The following is a 19875-nucleotide window of genomic DNA, read 5'->3' as shown; positions in this document are numbered from 1 at the left end:
AGACTGGAGACCAAAGCCAGTGCACACCGTCTGCCAAGACTGGGGTTCCAGTTGGGGCCTCATGGCCAGAGCCCATGTTCTTCCTGGACACACAGGGAGGCTCACTCCTGAGACCAGAGGTTTATGTCCACACTCCTGGCCTCTGGGCCTCGAATTTCTGCCTGCAACTTGTGTGCCACCTACCAGGGAAGGTCCACTCCTGGCCGCGTGGCTCAATGGGTGTCTGCAGGGCCTACAGCGTTAGGAGGGGATTGGTCTCTGATGAAACGTTTCCCGAGTGGTGGATGCTGGGCTGCTGGGGAGATGTTCCTGTCTGGAGAACATGTAGAGCACTGGACACAGCCACTGCCAGCATCAGGAGAGGTGCTGGGTGGATGACAGGGGTCCCAGGATGACTACCCCTGCACCTGCAGTCAACCCGTCTTAAAAGGGTGCCAAGACACAGAAGGGGCAACCTTCTCAACCGAGGGTCCTCAGACAGATAAACAGAGTCCCTGACTCACCCTCACAAAAATTAACTCAAGAGGATCATCTCAATGTCAAAGCTAAACTATATTTTCTACAAAACAGATGAAATCTTCACAGCCTTGGGGTAGGCAAATGTTTAAGAACATGAAAAGCCCTAAAAAAGTCAATAAACTGGATTTCATAAATATCCAAAATGCCTGCTCTTCAACAGATGTCAGTGAAAACAAAGAAAAGGCAAGGTGTTGGCTGAAAGAAAATATTCAAAGTACACAAATCTAAGGAAGAACTGTAGTTTCTTAATCTTAAAATTCAGTAACTTGGGACCTCTCTGGCATCCCAGTGGTTGACTCTGTGCTTCCCCTGCAGGGGGCACTGACTTCTCCCCTGGTTGGGAAACTGAGATCCACTATCAGTTTGGAACTGTAAAGGAAAAAGTCGTAGGCGCCCTGAGTCAGGGTCCTCGCCTGGTCCTGGTGTTGGGTGCAGGGGTCCCTGCTGGAAATCCATCCACTCACAGCCCTTCATCACAAGACACAGACACAGGTTATGAAAAATGTTTTTATTTGAAATCAAAGTACCAAGCAGATACTTGCAAAACACCGTACAAAGTAGAACTCAGAGGTGTCCCTTGCCCAGGCTGCCTCCGAGCCCCCCAGATCCAATCCTGCCTCCTGGAGCCCGAGCCTGGGACAGCCCCCGCATGCCTGGTGGGGGGAAGGGTGGGGCGCTGACAGCGAGATGGCCCGATCCCCACACTGGGCTGAGGGTTCCTGGAGGACAGTGGGCCCCTTCCCACACCTGGAGCTCAGCCCCCAGGGACCATGTCTGGGAGCAGCCATCACGGTTATGTTTATATGGCTCTGAAACGAACTTTCCACCCAGTGCCCCATGGCCGGCAGGCAGAGGCACCTTTCCAGGGCGTAGCAGGTCTGAATGGTCAAGGTTCCAAGCACAAGATGCCCAGTTTCACTAGCAACATGTTCTGATATGACCTGAGCCAGACGCAGGACTGGCTGGGGTGCCCCGTCCACAGGCTCAACTGTGTGCATCAGAGATGCGCCTGGAAGAGGAGCGTCTAACAAACAAGGAAGTGACACTGTGCTGAAACCAGCACACCCGAAACGGCAGCCGACCAGACATGACAGAAACAAAACAGCCTCAATGAGGGCGCTGAGGTGGGTCCAGGGGACCCGACGGACGGAAGGATGGATGGACGGAGCCCAGTTCCCTTCAAAGTGCGAGGCGGGTAGAGGCTTCTCTCTGGGTCTCCGCAGGTGTCAGATGGACAGGAGGCCCAGGGTGGCCGTGGGTATCCCCCACTGCAGTGGCTCAAGGCCTGCAGAGCAGCCCCTCCCTGGTCTTTCCAAGTCCAAGACCAGAAAAGCAGAGGGCTGGCCAGCCCACAGACACCCTCCCCACGAGCACCTGGATGCTACCTCACCCATGCTGGTCCCAGACGCCTTGCGGCACCAGTGTCAGCCAGTGGGTACAGCCCACCTCTAGGGGGGTCCCACTAGCATGGAGCTGAGCCCAGAGTTGAACACCAGACCATGAGCCCCAACCCGAGGCGTGTCCCCACTGGACATGGAGTGACCCCTCTACAGGCCCTGGTCATTCTCTCCATGTGTCCTCCCCAGGAAAAGCCACAGGGCACACCCGCCTCTTGCCCCCGGGGCTGTCCCAACTGTCCCTGTGTACAAGACACTTCTGAACCCAGAGCAGATCAGGGAGCCCAGGCACTCTGCCTCATTTAGATTGAAAACACGATAAATCTGACTCTTTGTTGGAGCCTACTAAGGGTTCACTTAGAAACAGCCACAGAGCATGTGCAATGGCCCCTGAGCATCTGCGGGCAGGGGTAGGGGGCGTTCTGGCCTGTGCTGCTTGGACCCCTGGGTCCCTCTGGCCAGGCAGGTGTCCCAGGGCCAGCACCCCGACCCCCGGGTGCCCTGGAGGCCCCTGAGCCACGTGCAGACCTGAAGCACCACTGATGCTTATGCCAGAGATGGGAGAGCAGAGTGCTGGCCACACTAAACCTACAGAAAACTGTGGGAAGAAACCAAATCCATAGGATCCATGGGTTTCCACACTTGGGGACAGTTCCCAAGACACGTGTTAGTAACGGGCTCCCCAGTTACGGGCCGAGGCCCTGCCCCTGCCCTGCCTCTGCCGCCAGCTGCACTGGGCCCCTGGCCCCCCATCTGGCTCCTCACCAAGGCCCCACGTGTAAACAGTATTAATAAGCAACAGATGGAAAAATATATTTCCCAAGAAAACAAGGGAGGAGGTTCAGAGCTCAGAGCCCCACATCCCAGGCTGCTGCCACGTCCCTCGCCTCTCCTCTCTTCTCCGTCTGTTTTGGCGTTTCCTCTCTTTGGTTCAGCAGCCCCGCGTGGCCCATGGGCACCGGTGCTGTGCCCCCACAGCCTGAGGAGAGGTGGCCAGCCTAGTGCCCACGTGGGGCCTCACCTTCCATTGGCTGCTACTTGTGCTCATGGCCCTCCGCCATGGCGGCCACCTCGATGGTGGCCGTGTGCTCCTCAGGTCCCGGGGCAGCCACGGCACTCTCGACAGTCCCCGTGGGCACCGTCACGATGGTGCTGCCCCCGGGCGATACCTGGGCCACGTTCTGCAGGGTGGGGCCCAGGCCGGGCAGGGTGAGCAGCTGCAGTGGGCTCACCACCTTGACCACAGTGCTGCCGTCCTGCATGGCGGCTGTGCTCAGGACCGTGAGGCTGGATGCGTCCGGGTGGATCTCCACTGTGTTGGGGAAGGTGGTGCCAGAGGAGGCCAGCACCGTGTAGCCGCCAAGCAGTGGCGAGGCGGGGGAGCTGGCCGGAGCGACCTGGGGCGCAGCCTTGCCCAGCGCGGGGGAGGGCAGGGTGGACACCACTTTGCCCAGCGGCACACTGGTGAGCTGGGAGACGGGCACGCCGGGGGTCAGGGCGATCTGGGCAGACTGGGCGAGCACCTGCGAGGCGATGGCGGCCGGCCCAGACGTGGCCCTCGCGAGCCGAGGCCGCTTCACGGGGGGCGGCAGGGAGACCGGCGTGAGCGTCATGAGCACATTGCTGAGGTGCTGTGACTTGTGCTTGAGCTCCTTGGCCCGCCGGCGGTGCTCGTCACACTGCTGCTCCAGGGCTGCGGGGCACAGGCCGTCAGACCACCCACCACCGCCAGACAAGGACCTGCACTGGCCTGGGGCCTGACCTCGCGTGCGCGTGGGGATGCGGTCTACAGGGCCTTCTTTGCAGGGGACTCGCTGCTCTGAGGAAGCAGCAGAGAGCAGCTGGCTCGAGCCGCCCGACTGGAGCAGCCTTCCCTGTTCTGTCACATATTCTGCTCACGCTAACGTCTGCAGGCAAACTGCCTGGTTACAGAGTCAGCCTGCCTCACACACACCCACAGACACCTCCCGGGAAGGCGCCACCTCACAGGCAAAGTGTGGGGTCGAGGGTGAATCTCGGGGAGGTCTGGCTGGGGCCGCCCCAGTGTCACCCACCCCAGCCCTCTTCCGCACACCCAAGCACCTGTGGGCACAGCCGAGGCCAGTGTACCTGCCAGGTCGCGGGCATACTGCTCCCGAGAACGGTCCATCTGACACTTGTGGCTGGCCAGCACCTTCTTCACCAGGTCCAGCATGCCGAAATTTTGGACGATGTTGTTGAGGAGGACGGCGTCTACATGGGCAGGGCAGGCAAACAATGAGAATGAGCCAGCCCATAGCAAGTCTGGGGCACTCCATGCCACCTGCTGAGGTGTGGGACCAGGCGCAGCAGGTCCTGATTCTAGGGCTTGGCTTCCTCCCAGCAGCAAGGAGGGATCCAGAGAGAGCAGGGTAACTGACCACCCCTGCCAATGCTTCTGGGCCAGCTCAGAGCCAGAAAAAGCAGGCTACACTCACTGGCATCCTGAGGCCATCCCCACCACGCCAAGCCAGAAGAGACCTTGGGGGCCCATGGACCAGGGCAGACGGACTGCTCACCTCGGAGCTGCAGGGGTGGGTCCTGCACCCGCTGCTGCAGGCCCTTCATGGTCTCCACCAGCTCCTGGTGGAACTCCTGTATGACCTCGTCCAGCAGGCCTGCGTCCTTCAGCCCCCGCCAGAAGGCGAACGTATCATCTGAGATGGAAGGAGGGGCTCAGAGATGGGGAGTCCTGCACAGGCAGCCCCTCTGGTTCTATCACAGGGAGGAGTAAAGAACTGCCAGGAGGACACAGCTCTGGGGGAGCCGTGTGAGTGTCCCCCGCCCAACCACAAGTGGGAGTCCAGTGGGTCAGCCCTGTGCATCCACCAAGACAATGCCCTGCAGCCCACAAGTCCCCGTGGCGAAGCCAGGAGCAGGTGGGAGCCCCACCCCCCAGCAAGAAGCCCAGGGAGGCCCGTACCTCCAACGGCTGTGGTCCAGTCCCCTGGGTCCTCGCAGGTCTCGATGGTGATGGTCGCAGGAGCCCCATTCACTGCAACCAAGACGAGCTTGGTGAGCCTTGCTGGTGACAGGCCAGCACTCCACCCACCACAGTACCCCCCCTCATACCCCCCGTTTTCAAAAAATTAATTAACGTGTATAAGCACAACAGAGGATCCACACGTTATACATTCACTGCTAAACATGGACAAAGAAGGAGCTAGAAAATGTCTCCACAAAGCTGTCCCCACGTCCTCAATACTCTGCTGTCCTTATCAGTTATGACGAGCCTTCATGCCTGCCGGCCAGGGGCCACAGGCCAGCCTTCCTGCCTGGCCTGTTCTCAGTAGCCCCTCAAGTCTCTGTCTCGTTGACACCGTTGTCTGTCTCAACAGCTACCACGTTTCCTTCTTGTAAATCAGAAGAGGTGGAACTTTGAGAGGTGTAAGCCACCCAGGCTGGTTCACCTCTGTCTCTAGTGTCTTCAGAGTCCTGGACACGGTCTGGATCTGGCCATGTGGGGCTTAGGAACAAGCCCAACATCCTAACTTCTAGGTGAGTTTTCTGGCCTCAGGCCGGCCTTTTCCACATCCAACAAATACATCGGCTGGGGAATATCAGATGCTTGAAATAGCTTTTTCACAGTCTGGACTGATATAGAACCTTTAACTAAACAATAGGTGACTCTGGTGGTCTGAGGACTCTGGCTGAAGAAACCACCACGGAGGTAAGTTTAAGTAAAGCAACAGATCGTCCAAACCATCTAGAGACAACAGAACTCTAAGAGCTAAATCCCAAACCCCATGTGGCCTTTACCAGACATGGCACTGACTGGAGGCTCAGTGTTCAGATCCTTCTTGGAGACCAGCCACTGTGGCCGCCTTTTACAAAGCAAAGAGAGTGTGAACCCAACCATCCAGAGGAGGTCCTGTTCCCACAGAAGCCACTGGCCTGCCAGGAGTGGTGTCCCCGTTTCTCCGGAGGGCAGGGGCCTTGCCATGACCCAGCCCCTCTCACAGTGTCATGCTGTCCCAGGGCCAGGCCACCACCCAATAACTGCAAGCAGTGACCACTGGATGAGGAAAGAGTCAACAAGGGCCAGCCCCAACTGCTGGCAGCCTGCACGTTCCTGGATCTCCCAGAGGACTCCCCAGCTGAGCCGGCTGCCAGTCTGGGCAGGTAGGGTGCAGTGACTTATTCAGGGTGAACTCCAGGAGCTCTCTTTGCCCCTGAGCCTCCCCTCCAGCTTCCCAAGTACAGGACAAGGCCCCTCAACCAACCACTGTCTGGTCAGCATGAGGACAGTCCCTGGCCACATGGCAGCAAGCCCAGAGTGACCAGTGGAGCAACAGCTGAGGGGCAACCCAATTCCCATCTTGGGAAAGGTAGCGCCACCAAGTCATCAGTGGGCAACATGAACAGGGAAACTGGGACCTGATTTCATTCCAACTTGTTTTAAAAAAAATCTCTGTGCTCAAACATCTGGAAATAATCCCAGGGAATACTGAGGCCTTCTACCAGTTACAGTACTATAAACACATCAGCAACTCAAGTGGCAGGGAGCACACACAAGCCCAGACCGGTGCTGAGGGGAGAGGCTCCAGGGCAATGGCAGAGAGTGCTCCCCAAAACGGGCAAAGGCGGAGGTGGGCACTGGACACTCGCCCTGTTAATCTTCATGCTCTTCTCCACCTGTGCATCATTTTATAATAAGAACGGCTTAAGAAAATAAAGTCCTTCACTCTTCCCTGTGGGTAGAACAGCAATGCAACTAGATTTCCTCGGTGAGGAAGGAGGAGGTGGGCGCAAACCGCTGGGGCCCAGAAGGGACAGCCAAGTTGACTGGAGGCCCCATGCAAGCAGCCAGCAGCGGAGGGAGCCCAACATGTGGTACCTACCGTCAGCGGTGGCCGGCGTGAGCGGGATGTACTCGGTGGGCGTGGGGCTGCCCAGGGACGCGCGAGCCCCAGAGAGGTCGATCTTGGTGCTGCGGCAGGTGTTGGAGCAGACCCTGTCATGCTGGTAGAAGTCCAGCTCCCCGGAGTCCATGATCTTCCTGCACGGAAGAGGATGGGCGTCACGAGGGGTGACAAGGCTGCGGAGGCTCAGGGCCTGCCTGTGTTCCACCCCAGCACCACTCTCTCAGCAGCATGGGGATGCCTGTGTGGGGCTCTGTCCACGAGGAGTGCGACCACAGCAGCTGGCACTCAGAGGGAGGTAGCTATCCCGGAGACTTCAGTCAGCACTGAGGGCTGGCCCTCTTTGAGAGAGTGGCCACAGTACTCCCTGATGGAGGGTCCCTGGCCAGTCCTGTGCAGGTCCCACCCCCTCTGCCCCGCCCCCACCCCCGCCGCGTCCACCTAAGCATGATGCCGTTCATTCGGATGGCTCGCTTCCAGTCCTTCAGGGTGGACTTGCCGGCTAGGTGCACAAACTCCTTGGGGCTGATGACGTGTTCATCGTACTGTGGACAGAAGAGCAGAGCAGGGTCAAGACGGAGCCTCCCCGATGCCCTTCTCTCTTGCCTGACCCTCTGTCCAGGGCCAGCCTGGGGAAGAGGGTGGATGGCAGGGCAGCCACTGTGGAGGCGGACATTCAGGATTTAGCCACTGGCAATCTTGACTGAGGTGGGAGGAAGAACCACCAGCTGAGCCACGCCTGATCCTTGAGCAGCAAGGCCTGGGTGAGGTGCTGGCCCTATCCTGCTCCAGTGGATGGTCAGGTGCTGCCCCTTGCAGGGAGGGAGCTGGGTGCTTGGTGATCTCCCTCAACTATATACCCAGTGCCTGGGACCCAGGGAGCCCACCCCACTCTGAAACACAGGGCACTCTCGCCCTCCAGACAGCAAGCAGAGAACTTTCCTGTACGTAACTTATTCCACAAATAACATTCACATACAGCCCATCAAGTAACAAGAGACACAATCACAGGGTCAGCTGTGAACACCCCTTCAGCCCACCTGGCCCAGCCCTAACAGCACCCTTCACGGCACAGGAGCACATGCCCAGTTCAAGTCAGGAAACTGCCCTCCCTCCTCGTGTGTCTGCTAGGTTCACCCAAATGTGGCCTGAGAAGGTGAAGTATCCAACTCAGTCTTATAGAACAAGCATGCACTGAAACCAAAGAACCAACGCACAACTGCATTTACTTAGAGCACAAGCAGAGGGGATGGATGTGTCACGGTCGCAGCAGAGGCACAAACAAAAGCTCCGTGGCCTGGACCCATGGCTGGACGTGACCAGGCTGCCAGATGCCCCGGGGCCTCCCCTCCGCAGGACCTCCCCTCCCAGGGCAGCTGCCCTGAGGGGCCCTGCAGTCTGTGTTGGGTTGGGCCCAGATTACCCTGCCACTGGAGTAAAACTGCCTCAGCTCATGTACAAGCCACACCTGCTCTGTCACACTTCACAAAGAGTACATACTCTACAAATGGAAGGCTTGCAAACACTCTGTTTCAAGCAAGGCTATCGGTGCTGTTTTTCAACAGCAGTTGCTCGATTCAGGTCTCTGTGCCACATTCTGGTGATTCTCCTAATATTTCAAACTTTTTCATTAGCTACGGTGATCTGTGATCAGTGCTCTTCAGTGCTACCACGACTCTGAGAGCTCGGATGATGGTTACCATTTTTAGCAATAAAGCTAAAGGCATGTACATTGTTTTTAGACACAACGCTATGACACCACTAACAGAGCACAATCCAGCGTAAATATACTTTTTATATATGCCGGGAAAACAAAAAATGTGTGTGGCTCTCTATTGCAAGGTGCCCTTCTCCAAGGCTGCCTGTGACCAGCCTGGGAAGCGCTCTTGATGGAAGCTACTGTCCTGATTTCCTGAGCCTGTGCACTGTCCCTCCAAGCCAGGAAGCCACTCTATCCCTTGCCTTGATTGGTTGGGAGCTGCCTCTGAGCCCAGGAAGGCAGGGATAGTCAGCACCCTCTCTGGCCACTCCCCAAGCACAGGAAGTCCATGGTGGACCCAGAGTGCCCCCCAACTACGTGATGCTTTCTCTGACCCTGCCCCCACCTGACACTGTAGCACCACCGATGGCCTGCCTCTCCCTTACATCCCGCCACCCCTTTCTGTCCCGCCTCCCTCTGAGGAACCAGGTTCTCTACTGGTGGGGCAGGTGTGCTCCATACTCAGGGTGGGCTAACTGGTCCCACTCACACCCATCCGACTGTACTGACTGCCCTGTCTCTCCTCTCCTTAACCTAGAGGAACATCTCAGACTGAACATGCCTTCCTGACCTCACCATCCGTGAAGCATGCAGGTCTGTGTTTCTGCAGACAAAGATAGCGTTCCTCAGTTTGTGTCTGTCTGATATCTTCCTGAGCAGAACCAGGTTGTGCGTTTGTGTCAGGAAATGCCATAGAACCCCTGCCCATTCCGTCAGGAGGCTGTGGCGGAGACTGGCCCAACACTGACGCCCAAACATCACCACTCATTTAGCGGGTGCTCTGCAGGCTTCACCCTCTGTAAGCAGCACCTTAGTGATGGGGGTACTTGGAGACCAGCTTCCCCTGACTAGATGCAGCACCTCCTCATGGCGCTCTGGCTCCAGTACCCCACCTAGGTTTGTTAGTTGGTGTAAGAGTTTTAACTCTTCCTTGTTTGATGTAAATAAATGACATGAAATATACTGCAACAAATACGGGCAGATACTTATTTTTACTTGAATTACAATCCACGACCATCATTCATTATTCTGATGCTAAAATGTCCCAGAGCCAGTGGAAGGTCCTTTGCACTGGCACCTAGTGTAGATTTTGAAATGTGAAATCTGAATGTATTTGTTCAGTTTCGGATGTGTCAAGTTTCTTGAACTGCGGGTGGCTATCTTTCCTGGGTTATGAAAGTTCGAAGACCCTCTCTCCTTTCAGAAATCAGACAGATATGTTAGACTCTCCTGTGCTTCCACTTTCCCCTGTGACGTTTTGCTCGGTAGTTGTCTCGATAACTTCTTCACTTCTGTCTTCCCGTTCACCAATGATCTCTTCAACTGTGTCTAATCAGCTGTAAATCCACCCACTTAGTGTTCGATTTTAATTGTTTTTCATTTCTAGTTTTTTTCATATCTGCTTACGCTTTATTCGTGTTTGAGTCTCTTTATTTTTTGAAGTAATTAAACATAATTATTTTATATTTTGTGTCTCAGAATTCCAACCTGCAGTATTTGTGGGCCTTATTTTGCTGTCTGTGATTTCTGTGTGCACTCACTCAGGTGCTTTGCTTCCTTGTGTGCTCAGGGTTATGTTCTGCGTTACTGTGAGCTGCTCCTTTTTTTGGAACTTTGTCTACCAAAGTAACTTGAAACCTGAGGTAAAGGTGAGTTCTTTGAAAAAGGATTTCTCATTTGTTTTTGTCAGATTCCTGGGGGAGCTGTGAGCCAGGAACCATCTGACAACTGAACTCGTAGCTAAAGGTATTCACACTGTACAGGCCACACGTGACTCCTCAGGAGGGTCCCTACTCCACCTAGTGCTGATGTGGGAGGGGCGTTTTCCTTGTCCTGGAGGTAGGGGGGCTGGGAGGATGTGATCAGCATGTTTTCTAGCCCCCAACATTGAGGGTGGAGACCTCTGGAAGCAGCAGCATCACAGGGACAATCCTTACCCCAACAACACACCCCAACTGAGAGCCCTGGGCTTTGGCTCCTCATCTCCTGCCCATAAGGCTGAGAAACCAGTGTCAGGCAAAAGTTAGCTGCCCTCTACAATCCACCTTTACTCAGGCCCTGGGCCTACTTCCTCCTCTTTTGCCAGCTTAAGGAGGCATCTTCTAGATGCCTTAAGTGGCATTTTTAGCTGTTTTCAGCACAAGGTGAGTGGGTACCTAAGCTACCATGCTGCAGGAAAAGCAGACCTCTCTCCTGTCCACCTTACCCACAGCTGCTAATGAATCTTTGCAAAGCAGCTCCCTTGTTTAAACTGCCTGACGAAGTCACTCCAGGAATGGAACTCACTGCCTTGAGGCTCTCTCATGCCTTGGTGATAGCCTAATTGTCCCTGAAGCCTCCTTGTCCTCTGCTCTCCCAAACATGGGATTTCTGCTTCCTGAACTCCCCACCAGGGTCACACCCCCTGCAGTTGGGGTCTCCTTTTGTCTGCTTCATAGCTGCGGCCCTGGGAACCCCTCCCTGAAGCCTGGCTGCATGGGAACTCTCACCTGCACACACTTCACGTTGATGCCGGGGCACACAAACTTCCTCCAGATCAGGTTGGCCCTGCTGTCCCCGCAGGTGATGGGGTAAACGATCTCTGCCTCCAGGCTCTCCTCCTCTTCAGCCATCTTCACTTCTCACCAGGTGTGTTGACAGGGAAAGGGGCAACACAGAAAATCAGTTACAACTTCTCCAAAGCATTTCCTGCAAAAGTACAAGGTTAACTACCTTGAAAGAGAAATCAGAATCCAGGAGAGACTGAAACAAGACGAAGGTGGGCAGAGGGCATTTGTCCTCAGCCCAAAGTAAATAAAGACCAACTGATGGAAATAAAACTTCACCCAAACACTTACAGAGAAACCTATTCTTAATATTTGGAAGAGCTCTGAAGCCTTTAATGTCAGGCTACAGAAAAAGGCCAAAGGTGGTAAGAGTCTGCATTGCTGATCACAGACGGCTACACTAACCAGGACTGCAAAACGAGCTCTCCCTGCTAGCCACGGGCCAGCGCCACACCTGGGGACCCTGGAGCCAGGGCCTCCGTGGTGCCTCAGGCCCATCTCTGGAGAGGAGCCCCAGGAGGCCCTCGGGAACCTTTGCCCCCTTACTGAAGGGAGAACAGTCCCCTCAGGCAAAACCACTTCTGTCTGGAGCGGCCTGCGGGCGCCACTGCCAGAAGGCAGGCTCCCTACCTAACATGGCCTCCTTGAGTTGTGAGGATGCTGTGAACGCGGCTGCAGCAGCCGCCGCAGCATTTTCCGTGTCCATGTTGTCCTCCGTCAGGTCACCGCTGGGGACAAAAGGGAAGGAGACAGAAGGGACATCAGCACCTCTGCAACAGCCAGCCCCACGCTCCACTACCATTTCTGCCCCGCTTTCCAGTCTAGCCAGAGGTCATGGCACCGCTGACCCCACACACGTCTCTCCTCACTTCACCTAGAAAACCTGGTTCCCAACTGGCCTGACCCTTCAGAGGAGAAGTTACCATGCATTTGGGGACACGAAGCCATGACCTCGGCAGCGGGAGAAGAGACATAGCCCTCAGCTCACCTGAGCCCCTCCACCACCGCCCCCCGGAGCCTATCCTCACCCGTGCGGGGCAAGGTTGGTGGTGACCAGCACAGTCTTCACCTCCTCCACACCACTGCCGTCCGCCGCCGTGTCAGGCGTCGTCACCACCACCACCTCCTCCATGTGGACACTCACATCGGGGGTGGCCATGGCTCAGCGGACAGGAGACGCCAGGGCCCCGGGCCTGCAGGGCAACAGGGCAGGCACAGGGTCTGCATGGGGACCTTGCTACCTTCTGACAGTGGAGTGAGCACAGGGCGGAAGCCCCGGCAGAACCGTGGAGCTGCACCAGGCCCGAAAGCCCCACGGCCACACTCCGGCGCTGGGGAAGAGCCAGGATGCAGGTGGATGCCTCTGGCGGCAGGCCCCGTCAGAATCCAGGGCTTCGCACAGAAGGCCCTTGGGAACCCCCTGTCTCTGGTCTGGGAGACCCTCCCTGGTGTTATTTTGTCTTTGCCTCTTTGCCCTCTGGTGAGCCCCAGCCCTCTAATCTCTGATGGTCGCGGTCAGGCAGGCACTGAAAACTCCGGGGGCCTGGAGGTAACTCACTGCTCCGCTGCTCTCTACCCTCTGATGCTTGGCTCAGGGCAGGCCAAGGACTGAGGTGTTACAGAACAGGGGAAGAAACGCAGCTCTGGGGGTTGGAGTGAGCAAGAGACTGCGGAGAGTGGGGAGGTGGAGAAGGCCTGACCCCAGCCATGTGTGAAGACCCCGGTCACTCCTCACCTGTCTGTATGCAGACCTGGCCCGAAACGGTCAGCCAAAGCTTTCGAGGACTAACCTCCAGGGTCGACCACTGCCCAGGTCTCAGACCAGCCTCGGATGGCACCTGAGGGACAGAGACCCCGGCACAGGCTGAAGGCTGAGCTGACTCAAGACAACATCTGCCCACAGGAGGGGCTCAGACCCGTAGCCCAGGTACACTTCTTGCTATAACCAAATGCTCCATCCTCCACAGGATCTACAATATTCAAAGGATCTAGACGACGATCCAGAATAATCTACCACACAAAGAAGCAGGAAAGTCTGACCAAAATTAGGGCAAAAATAATCCGAAGAAGCCCAGTCCGAGGTGACCACTGGAACCCCCAGTGGCCTGAGCTGTGAGCACTCCTACTCCATGACTGGAGCCTGCTGTCCTGACTGGATCGGCACAGGAACCAAAGTCACAGCCAAGTGGAAATTTGAAAATAAAACAATATAATAACAGAAATCCACCTTGTGGGCTCAGTATCAGAATGGAGGTGAGAGAGGAAAGAGACACAACAATGAAAATATAGAGCAGTACAAAAGATCTAATGTGAACAACAGAAAGAAGATGGAAAACAAAATGAACAGAGCTTCTGGGAATGCAGAACAAAAGAAGTTGGCCAACTGTATCACCAGAGTCCCAGAGGAAAGAAGACCGTGCGGTGCTGAAAAACAACTCGGAAGAAATAACAGCTGAACGCTTCCCAAGGGTAGTGAAAAATATAAACGTACACACTCAAGAAGTCCAACAAACTTCAAGCAGAATAAACTCAAGGAAATCTATGCCGAGAGCACCATCAAACTGCTGAAAACAGATGACAAAGTAAGAATGTTACAAAAACAGATAAAAAGGTACATATTTCCCACATGAGAAGAGCAACCTGAAGGCCTTCAGGACTCTCCCCAGAACCACAGAACCAGAGGCAGGGACTTCCTTACCATGCTGAAAGCAAAGAGCCTAAGGCCCGCATTCTGTGACAGGGAGAAGATCCTTCAGAAACGAAGGCACAATAGAGACACTTTCAGATAAAGGAAACTTAAGACAACTGGCCACAAGCAGATCTGCTCTAAAAGCAGTGTTAACAGGGTCCTTCAGACAGACGGAGATTACAGCAGAGGGAGGCCTGAAGCTTCAGGAATGGAGGAAGGCAACCGGTGTGGTAAATATCTGGTAAAACTCAGTAAACAGTTTTCCCCTCCAGTTCTTTTTTCTTGTGTATTTAGCTGTGTCAGGTCTCAGCTGCGGCATGCACGATCTTCCATTGCCACGCACAGACTCTCTAGTTGCAGCACGCAGGTTTAGTTGCCCGGAGGCAGGTGGGATCTTAGTTCCCCGACCAGGGACTGAATCTGTTGCTTGCACTACAAGATGGATTCTTAACTACTGGACCACCAGGGGAGTCCCCAAAATTAAGTCTTAGTTTAAAAATATAAAACATACAACACCAAAAGTGACCCCAATGTAAACTACAGACTCTGCTTGATGATGAGTCACCTGGGCTTTGTGGACTGCAACAAACGTACTGCTCTGGTGAGGATGCTGACAGGGACGGGGGCTGGGGAGTGGGTAAATGGGAACTCCGGAGGTTCCTGTTCAATTGTGCTGTGAACATAAACCCCCCCCCCCCAAAATGAGGTATGTACATTACAACGGAATGAATGGAGAGGACAGTAGAAAATGAAGATAACAAGCTACAGGTGGAAGAAAATACTTGCAAATCACATTCGACAAAGAACTTGCTTGCAGAATACCGAAAGAACTCGACAACACCACAATTTAAAAGTAGGCAGAATATGTGAACAGACACTTCAGCAAAAGAGAAGTCCAAATGAGCACACAGAAAGCTGCTCGACATCATTAACCCACAGGAAAATGCAAACTAAAACCACAAGAATACTACTGCACACCTATTAGAACAGCTTAAAAAGCACCAATGAAAACCTGATGATACAGAGACCAGGAGGATGTGAAGCAACTAGAATTCTCACACAGCTGTGTGGTGCAGCCACACTAAGAAGGGTCTGGACATTTCCATAAAGTTAAATACACTCCTCCTACATGACCCAGCAAACCCACTCCTAAGTATCTGCGAAAGAGAAACCTGTACACACAATGTTACGACAGCTTTATTCATGACTGTCAGAAACTGGAAACAACTCAAATGACCTTCAATAGATGGACATAGAAAGACGTTCCATGGGGAACAGGGACAGTCTCTTAGAAACACAGAGCTGGGAAAACCAGACCTCTGCAGGCAACAGAATGAGGCTGGACCTTCACTTACCCCACAGACAAAAATTAACACAAGACGAATCAAAGATCCAAACATAAGAGCTTATACTGTAAAACCCTCAGAAGAAAGCAGAGGGGAAAGTCCTCCTGACACAAAATTTGGTAATGACATCCTTCTTTCTTTTTACTTTTTGGCTACAGTGGTACACTTTGTGGAATTTTACTTCCCTGACCAGAGACTGAACCCAGGCACTCGGCAGTGACAGCACAGAGTCCTAACCACTGGACTGCCAGGGGATTCCCTAGCAATATGACACCAAAAGCACAGGCAACAAAAAGCAGACCAATTGCCTCCACGGAAATTAAAAACTATTGTGCACCAAAGGACACTCTGGGGAGACTGAAAAGGCGACCTCCACACTGGAAGGCAGGGTCTGCGCAGCACATGTCCACCAAGGGATTCACACCCAGGATGCAAGTCAACGACAACAGAACGCCCGGAACCACAGGCCAAGTATCATTTGGAGGAGACTTTTCTCTAAAGGAAATCTGCAAACAGCCCGTCAGCCATGGAACAGATGCTCAACACCCTTAATCATTGGGGAAATGCACACGAAAACCACAAGAAGATACCACTTCATACCCGTCAGGATGGTTATTAAAACAAACGGAAATTAAGTGTGGTCAGGATATGGAGAGACTGGAACCATCCTGCACTGGTGGCAGACCAACAAAATGGTGACGCCCCACGGAAAGCAGTCTGATAGTTCCTCAAAAGTCACACGTACAGGGACTTCCCTGGCGGTCCACTGGTTAGGACTCTACACGTCCACTGCAGGCAGCACGAGTTTGATCCCTGGTCTTGATCCCTGGTCAGGGAATTAAGATCCCACATGTCACGAGGTTTTAAAAAAAAATCACTTTAAGATCGCCCTTATCACTTGAAACTAACACAACCTTGTTTTTTAATTGGCTATAGCCCAATAAAGTTTTTAAAAAAAGTTTCCCCGAAAGTAATGTTGTTCTGTGGTACTTGGCTCTCATGGAGGCACCTCTGCTTTCACCAGGTAGGCTCTGAGAAGACCCAAAAGCCACACTTGACCCCAAAGCTGCAGAAAGGCAAGGGCCCACCCTCCAAGAGTAGCTGTCCACACCGACATCTCAAAACTGTACAGAGCACTAAACAGGGAAAACCCACAAACTGGAATTTCTGCCTCTCCAATGGCAACTATATTAAGTTCTCAAAATTCCTCTTTCCCAATTAATTTTGAAGTAAAGAAAACATGACAAAATATGTCTAAAACAGCATTTTGGGGCATAAATATATAAAAACAGATAAAAAATGTGTGAGTGCACAGTCAGTACATCAGACTCAGATCTAGCTTTCCATGCCTTAAAAAAAATCAAATATTTTCCTTTGATAAAAATACGACCAGAAACAGCAGAGGGCCTAGGTCACATAGCAATGGTCCACAGACACAGTTTCTTTGATCCTCACCTTGTTACAAAATATTTAATTAGTTGCAACTTTTTCAAAGTTTACAGGCTTCACATTTTAGAAATCCAGATTTCTATTGTCTCTTGAAGAATGTCAGAAGTAGCCATTCCTGGAGGTGGCCCTCTAGCCCTGCTTTTCCTTGAGAATCTGGGCTTCCTCGCCCTGCCTTCCTGGAGGGTGAGGGGGCACAACCACTAGCTGTCCAGTCTTGACCACACCCTGCATTACCCTGGCCAGGCGGCATGAGGCTCTTAAGTGAGCAAACGGTATGTATAAGTTTCTCCCCTGTCCAGTATGTCTTCCCAAAGTCTTAAGATACTTCCTACAAAGAAGTAATTTCTGACCAGTCTGCTTAATGTATCTTGTTACACTGGGGATTTATTTAATCCACTTGGTTTTATCCTAAACAGACTGGTGCACACTGTTGTACTCGGTTGTGCATGGTTGGTGGGAATGTAAATTGTGCAGCCACTATGAAAACAGTACCAGGTTCCTCAAAAGATTAAAAATAGAACTGTCATATGATCAGCAACCCCACTTCTGGGTGTATATATGAAAGAACATAAATCAGGATCTCCAAGAGACACCTGCACCCCTTGTTCACTAAAGCATTATTTACCACAGTTAAGATACAGGAGTAACCTCAATGTCCATTGACAGATAAATGGATAAAAGTTTGGTATACACACATAATGGAATATAACTTAACCTTTAAAAAAAAAAAAAAGGAAATTCTGCCATTTGTGCCAACATGGATGAATGTGGAGGACATTATTCTATGTGAAACAAGCCTGACACAGGACAAAATACTGCATGATACCACTTCCAGGAAAATCCCCTGGATAGAGGAGACTGGAGTGCTACAGTCCATGGGGTCACAAAAGAATCCAACACGACTTAGTGACTAAACAACAACCACCACTTATATGAGGAGTCTAAAACAGTCAAACTTAGAGAAGCAGAGTGTGGAATGACGGTTCCAAGCATTTGGTGAAGAGGGACCAGGACAGAGTACGAAGCTTCAGATACACAAAATGAGTAAATCCTGGAGGTCTGAGATACTGCATGAAGTGAAGTCGCTCAGTCGTGTCCAACTCTTTGCAGCCCAATGGACTGTAACCTACCAGACTCCTCCGTCCATGGGATTTTCCGGGCAAGAATGCTGGAGTGGGTTGCCGTTTCCTTCTCCAGGAGATCTTCCCCACCCAGGGATTGAACCCGGGTCTCCCACATTGTAGGCAGACGCTTTATCATCTGAGCCACCAGGGAAGTCCTGAGATACTGCATAGTGCCTAGTTAACAATATTGTATACTTAAATTTTTGCTACTTAAGCGTTCCTACCACAAAGTAATAATGAGAGCAAAAAATTTTTGGTGACTGACAATTTAATGGCATAGATCATAGTTTCACAGGCGTACATGAAACTCATAAAGTTGTATACTTGTTATGCACAGTTTTTTTTTTTTAATGAAAAAAAAGACTGATGTAACTGAAATTTGTATTTGAAGTGTTAGCAAAGAAAGATAATCTTGGCTGTCTGGAAGAAAACTAAGTAAATAACAAAGTTAGGCAAGTATGTAACAGGTCATTATTGGCAATGGACCCCTACCAAGAGGTTCACGTGGCTCTGGTTCTCACCAAGTGTTCTGCAGGCATAAGGCCCCCACAGAAAGGGACGTATCAACGTGGCCCCAAGGGTAGAGGGTTATCCATGAGGCCCTCATGGGAAGCGGGATTACCCCGCGACCCCCAGTAAAGAGAGGGATATCCACACGGCCCCCACGGGGTGAGGAGGCATCCCCGGGAGCCCCACAGCAAGGGGAGTATCCACGAGGCTCCCACGGAAACGGGGCAATCCACGCGGCCCCCACCCAAAGCCCTCCCTAGCGCCCGCCGCCCGCCGCCTTCCGGCAAGATGGAGGCCGCGCCGCCGCCGACGCGCCTGACGCGGACCCGTGACGCCCGTGACGCCCGCCGCGCGCCGCCGCCCCTCCCCCGCTCCCCTCCCCCCGCCGTAACGTCCTGACGCTCCGCAGGGACCCCTGACTGGACGGCGGCGCGCGGCGGAGCGAGAGGCCTCGCCGCGGGGGGGCGGCGGGCGCTTACCTGAGCCGCGGCCGGGCCTGCGCGGGCGCCGACGGGCGGGCGGGGGTGGCGGGCGGCGGCGGCAGGCGGGCGGCGGCGGCGGCCTCGGGCTCCGCTCCTTGTTGGGGATTCGGCGGCGGCGGCGGCGGCGGCGGCCCGGGCGCGCGCTTCCTAGTGACGCAGGCGGCGGGGCCGCGCACGCACGGGCAAGGGCGAGCCCGGGGATTTATTTGGCGCTAGGCGTGGAAGCGGGCGGTGCCGAGAAATAAGGCCCGGCGAGGCCGGGCGCGCGTGCGCTTGGGTGTGGGTTGGGCCGGAGGTGGATGTACCTGCCCTTTCCTGGGGCTGCGGGTCATGCTGCCCACCCCCCCCCCCGCCCCCTCCGCCCACTGGCTCACCTGCCTGGCACGGAGGAAACAAGACCCCGGAAGGGGTGCGTAGGAATATTCGTTTAGGGTTGGCGAGAAATGTGAGTGACTTGCCTGTGTGTGAAAGGGTCTCTTCAGAGGCAGGCAGGTGAGAGGGCTGCCCTGGGGTCGTACAGTCCGAATCCTGCGATTATCATGTTTTATTTTTGTATTATAGTAAGCCATAAAGACTTCTGGTTCGGCGAGGCGCCACCCAGTGTTCCTGTGTCGACCCCCCAATCGCGCTGTCCTATGCTGTAGTCACTGACCGCGTTTGCTCATCTTAATTTGCGTTAACTGAAGTTAAAATCCAGTTCCTCCGCTATCACAGAGCCACGAAAGACATCCTGAAGTAGGGTTAGGATCGCTGTGAAAACTCTTAAAATTACAGTAACTGGCTGGAGTATAAAGACCCTAGATTTTCCAGAACATGAGACGGTTAGCAGCACTCAACACTCAGCTTTAATGGGGTTCCTTTGACTTGGGAGCCAGCACAACCAGGCCTTAATGTTTGCTTGAAAGGTGCAGTGGGGGCCCAGGGGATGGCAAGTGGGGTTCACCTGCCCTGCCCAGGGCCGAGGCACGTGTGAGGTATCCCGATCAGCTCCTGCCGCAGGACTCCTGGAGGAAGCAGGGCAGCGGTGGGATTGGCCGTTCCCACACCTGCCTGTGTGCCAGGCAGTTGGGGGACCCAGAGGGTGGGCGAAGCTGGCTGTTCTCAGACAAGTGCAGGCGGGTCCCAATTCTCCTCCCGTGTAGTGTCCCTGCTCTGCTTGCTGATAGCTGCCCGT

General features: G+C 53.8%; 1 protein-coding gene across 4 annotated transcripts; it reads right to left on the bottom strand.

The window, feature by feature from the left end:
- Positions 1-1012: 1012 nt before the first annotated feature.
- On the bottom strand, positions 1013-18797 carry GMEB2 (glucocorticoid modulatory element binding protein 2). 4 transcript variants are annotated; one of them, XM_061436873.1, is made up of 11 exons: positions 18699-18788; positions 12837-12939; positions 12130-12294; positions 11732-11829; positions 11045-11172; positions 7238-7341; positions 6776-6933; positions 4858-4929; positions 4454-4591; positions 3999-4148; positions 1013-3609 (listed from the first exon to the last, which is right to left on the bottom strand). In XM_061436873.1, exons 3-11 carry the CDS (start codon positions 12258-12260, stop codon positions 2951-2953), a joined length of 1638 nt encoding a protein of 545 aa, XP_061292857.1. In that variant the 5' UTR covers positions 12261-12294; positions 12837-12939; positions 18699-18788; the 3' UTR covers positions 1013-2950. The 4 variants fall into 4 exon arrangements, with proteins under 4 accessions (XP_061292857.1, XP_061292858.1, XP_061292859.1 ...); XM_061436874.1 differs by lacking the exon at positions 12837-12939 and having other exon boundaries at positions 18699-18797; XM_061436875.1 differs by lacking the exon at positions 18699-18788 and having other exon boundaries at positions 4026-4148; positions 12837-18508.
- Positions 18798-19875: the final 1078 nt, after the last annotated feature.

Source organism: Bos javanicus, chromosome 13 (assembly GCF_032452875.1).
Source record: "Bos javanicus breed banteng chromosome 13, ARS-OSU_banteng_1.0, whole genome shotgun sequence".
NCBI lineage: Eukaryota > Metazoa > Chordata > Mammalia > Artiodactyla > Bovidae > Bos > Bos javanicus.
This window is presented reverse-complemented; position numbering and strand designations above follow the sequence as displayed.